Here is a 3,472-nt window from a genome sequence, read left to right as displayed (position 1 = left end):
AACAAGGGAAGCAAGCAGTTGTACTTTGCCTTATTACCTTGATAGCTATAGATGTAGACCAAAAAAGCTACTGCTAGAGTCGATGTAGTTGATGATGATTTAAAAGTCACAGAGGTTTTGTGACCTCATTCCTGCTTCAGAGGTGGCTTAGTACATCACAGCAGAGGTTAACTGGAGCACGACTTTATACAAGTCATCAAGACCTCCTCCACTTTCCTTCGGGGAAGAGGCCATAAGAAACAGACTGGATTTTTTACTTTCAATCTCAGCTGATCAGACTACTTGAGCCAACTGCCAACAAACTTCCTTTGAAGATCAACTTTCTAGGAAGCCTTTATTCATCTTTCTGAGACAGCTTTCTCGAATCATGCAGTGCATAGGGGATACCAGTGATGAGGTCTGGCAGGACTGCATCAGTCTTTTCCTACAGACTGAGATGTGCCGTGATGCAGCAATTATCACCAATTCTCCACCCTGGTTATTGGCTTCTTATCCTGAAGGGAACTTTTCCCAAATGACCCGTGAAGAAATTGAGACCTTACTCACAAAGGAGGATAGAGAGAAGTTGTTTCTTCAGGGAATCATCCTTGCGGGGACCAAATGCTTACTGATCCGAGATAATCTGTACACCGAAGGAAACAATACCATGGACCTGCGCACCAAAGGCCAGAGTCGAGGTAGCCAGGCAGTGACGGTAGTTCAGATTGAGTCTGTATACCTTGTGGTGATGGGACAAAAAGGAACAGAAGGAGGTCCTCTCAATCTCAAAGCTTTTGAGATGGCAGGTTACATCAGAGAGGCCATTTTTCAACACATGGCCCATTTCTAATTAAATAAAAACTAGTTGATTTTTGACCTGCAATTCAAATTCAGTGATATTTATTTCGCCTGCTAAGTTAACATGTCCTTGAAGAAAAAAGGGAAATCCCTTTGGTTTGAAGGGTGTGTGTGTGTGTGTGTGTGTGTGTGTTTGGGAAGTAGTGTGAGTTGGAGAACGAATAGTTCTTCCAGGCATTTGGGCTGCTAGACCTTTTATTTTGTGAGTTTTACATGTTTTACTCATTGAACACCATCCCTCCCTAGTTCCTGGTGGAAAGGGTAGTTGGCTGGGAACTAGAAAATCTTGGCTTCAATTCCAACTTTACCTCTGATCTTCCTCTCTATCTCTGGGCCTCAGTTTCTTTATATATATAATGAAGAATGTGGTATGTCTCTCAGGGTCCTTCAAATATGGAAATCTAGGATTTAGTAACATTACACACATCCTTCAATGACCAACTCAAGTACTACCTCTTCTGTGAAATACCTCTTTCTCTGACCGCAACAAACCTTGGTGCTGACTCTTATTTGAACTCTTAGCACACCAACAATCTGGGCCATTTCTCTATGCAACATATATTTCATAACAACATCCTTTTATAACTTTTCTCACAAACATTAGTTTTATTTTTAGTTCAAATATAATCTCCTAGAAGACAATGTCCTTTCCTTCTCTACTGACTTCCTGGAATCCCAGCATGGGGTTCTGCCAGAGGAATTGGTTATAGGCAAAGAATCACTTATCAAGCAGAAATGGATTTTCCAAGGGGCCTCTGCAGAGTGTGAATGACCCAGGGTGCCTGTGGCTAGATTTTCTTCTTTCAGTTTTTAGTTCATCACTGTACCATTGGTCAGGGAAAGCATGGGTGAGCACAAGCTAAGAAGAGAGGTGAGAATATCTCACTATTCAAACTGGCTTGTGGCTAGCAGCTCTGGGACTAGCTGGAGTGATAAAAGACAGAAATGAGAAAGATGAGGTTTAATAACAGACCATTGTGCTTATTCAATACTTCTGTTACCCATCTCCAGAAGCAGTGAATATAGAGAACACTCTCCTATGTTAATTAAAGAAACCACCTCTACTCCCCACACACATACGCCTTAGAAGCTTGTAAAGTTCAAGGTGTTTTTTTTTTTTAAAGAGAGAGAAAGAGAGGAGAGAGGAGAGAGAGAGAGAGAGANACATTTCTACCATTTCATTGCACAATCATTCTTAATTTGTTCAAAAACAAAAAGCAATTTCTAATCATATTTTTGAAATTATGAAAGTACATAAACTGTACCAAAGACACAGTGACTATTCTTTTCTGACTACATTCCTGGTTTAACCAATCTCATCCACATATCCACATGTATAAAGTCTCAGAACTGTTTAAGTGATCCACACTACACAAAATGTAAATGTATGCAAATTTGTACATCCATGCCTTATTTTTTTTAGTATGCCATTACTTCTTCTTCACTCTCTATTTAAAACAAAAATGGTATTAACAAAATTTTAGTTAAAGAGGGAAGAGAGCAGTGGAGAAAAGAGAGGAGAGAGCAGAGAGAGAGAGAGAGAGAGAGAGAGAGAGAATTTTTTAATATTTATTTTTCAGTTTTCAGTGGACACAACATCTTTATTTTATTTTATGTGGTGCTGAGGATCGAACCCAGCACCCCGCACATGCCAGGCGAGTGCGTTACCACTTGAGCCACATCCCCAGCCCAAGGTGTTTTTTTAATATTTATTTTTAGGTGTATTTGGACACACATGCCTTTATTTTACTTATTTATTTTTATGTGGTGCTGAGGATCAAACCCAGGGACTCATATGGGCTAGGCGAGCGCTCTACTGCTGAGCCACAACCCCAGCCCCAAGGTCAAAGTTTAAATATGGAAATGGTCAAAATCTCCAGAGTAGTGCTGACCAATACACTGCTAGTTGCATATGAAATTTTAAATTCTCTAGTAGACATATTTTAAAAAGAAAAAGAAATAGGTGAACACAATTTATGAATGATTTTATTTAGCCTGTACATACAACATTATTACTTCAACATGCCTTCAACAAAATCCAGTGTGTATTTTACATTTATAACACATATCAATTCAAACAAGTCTCATTTCAATTGCTCAAGCATCACATGTATCTAGTGACTACTATATTGGGCTGCATAGGCCTGGGCCAACCCTCATCCAATATATAATACCTTTTTGTAACATCCCTGTCAGTACATCTATCCACCGAATATATACCATGGCATGTGATGACTAGGTAATTAATAAAAACATCAAGAAAGAGGAAAAAGAGGTTTCCCATAAACAGAAGTTCTAGTGAGGATTAGACAAATGAAAAGGTAACCTATAGTAGAATGAAATAAGTGCTATTAATGAGTTTTTTGTTCATTCAAATATGTATTGAACTTTCACTGTGTGTTAAGGACTCTTCTGTACACAACAGTGGGCAAAATACTCAAAAACACATACAATGAACTTACATTCTACTAAAAGAAACAGATAATCTATGAGGAAATAAGTGCTATGAAGTCAAACAAAGCAGTGCATGAGTAAATAGAGATTGATTGGAAGGAGAATTTTAAATAGTTAAAGGTTAGAGGCAGCCTCACTAGAGAGAGGATATCTATTCAGTAGTCAAGGAAGTAAGGGAGTG

At 38.7% G+C, this 3,472-nt stretch overlaps 1 protein-coding gene across 1 annotated transcript; it reads left to right on the top strand.

Moving 5' to 3' along the window:
- The first annotated feature begins 367 nt into the window (after positions 1-367).
- LOC107155637 (profilin-2-like) lies at positions 368-829 on the top strand. The gene has a single exon (XM_015501596.1). It carries the CDS (start codon positions 368-370, stop codon positions 827-829), a length of 462 nt encoding a protein of 153 aa, XP_015357082.1.
- The last annotated feature ends 2,643 nt before the right edge of the window (positions 830-3,472 follow it).

The sequence above is a fragment of the Marmota marmota genome, unplaced genomic scaffold, assembly GCF_001458135.2.
Source record: "Marmota marmota marmota unplaced genomic scaffold, marMar, whole genome shotgun sequence".
Classification (NCBI taxonomy): Eukaryota; Metazoa; Chordata; class Mammalia; order Rodentia; family Sciuridae; genus Marmota; species Marmota marmota.
The sequence above is the reverse complement of the archived record's forward strand: the minus strand, read 5'-3'. Positions and strand labels throughout refer to the sequence as shown.

Bases quoted from the DNA above. Each gene is read 5' to 3' on its own strand.
- LOC107155637 (XM_015501596.1), top strand. From the start codon at position 368: ATGCAGTGCATAGGGGATACCAGTGATGAGGTCTGGCAGGACTGCATC.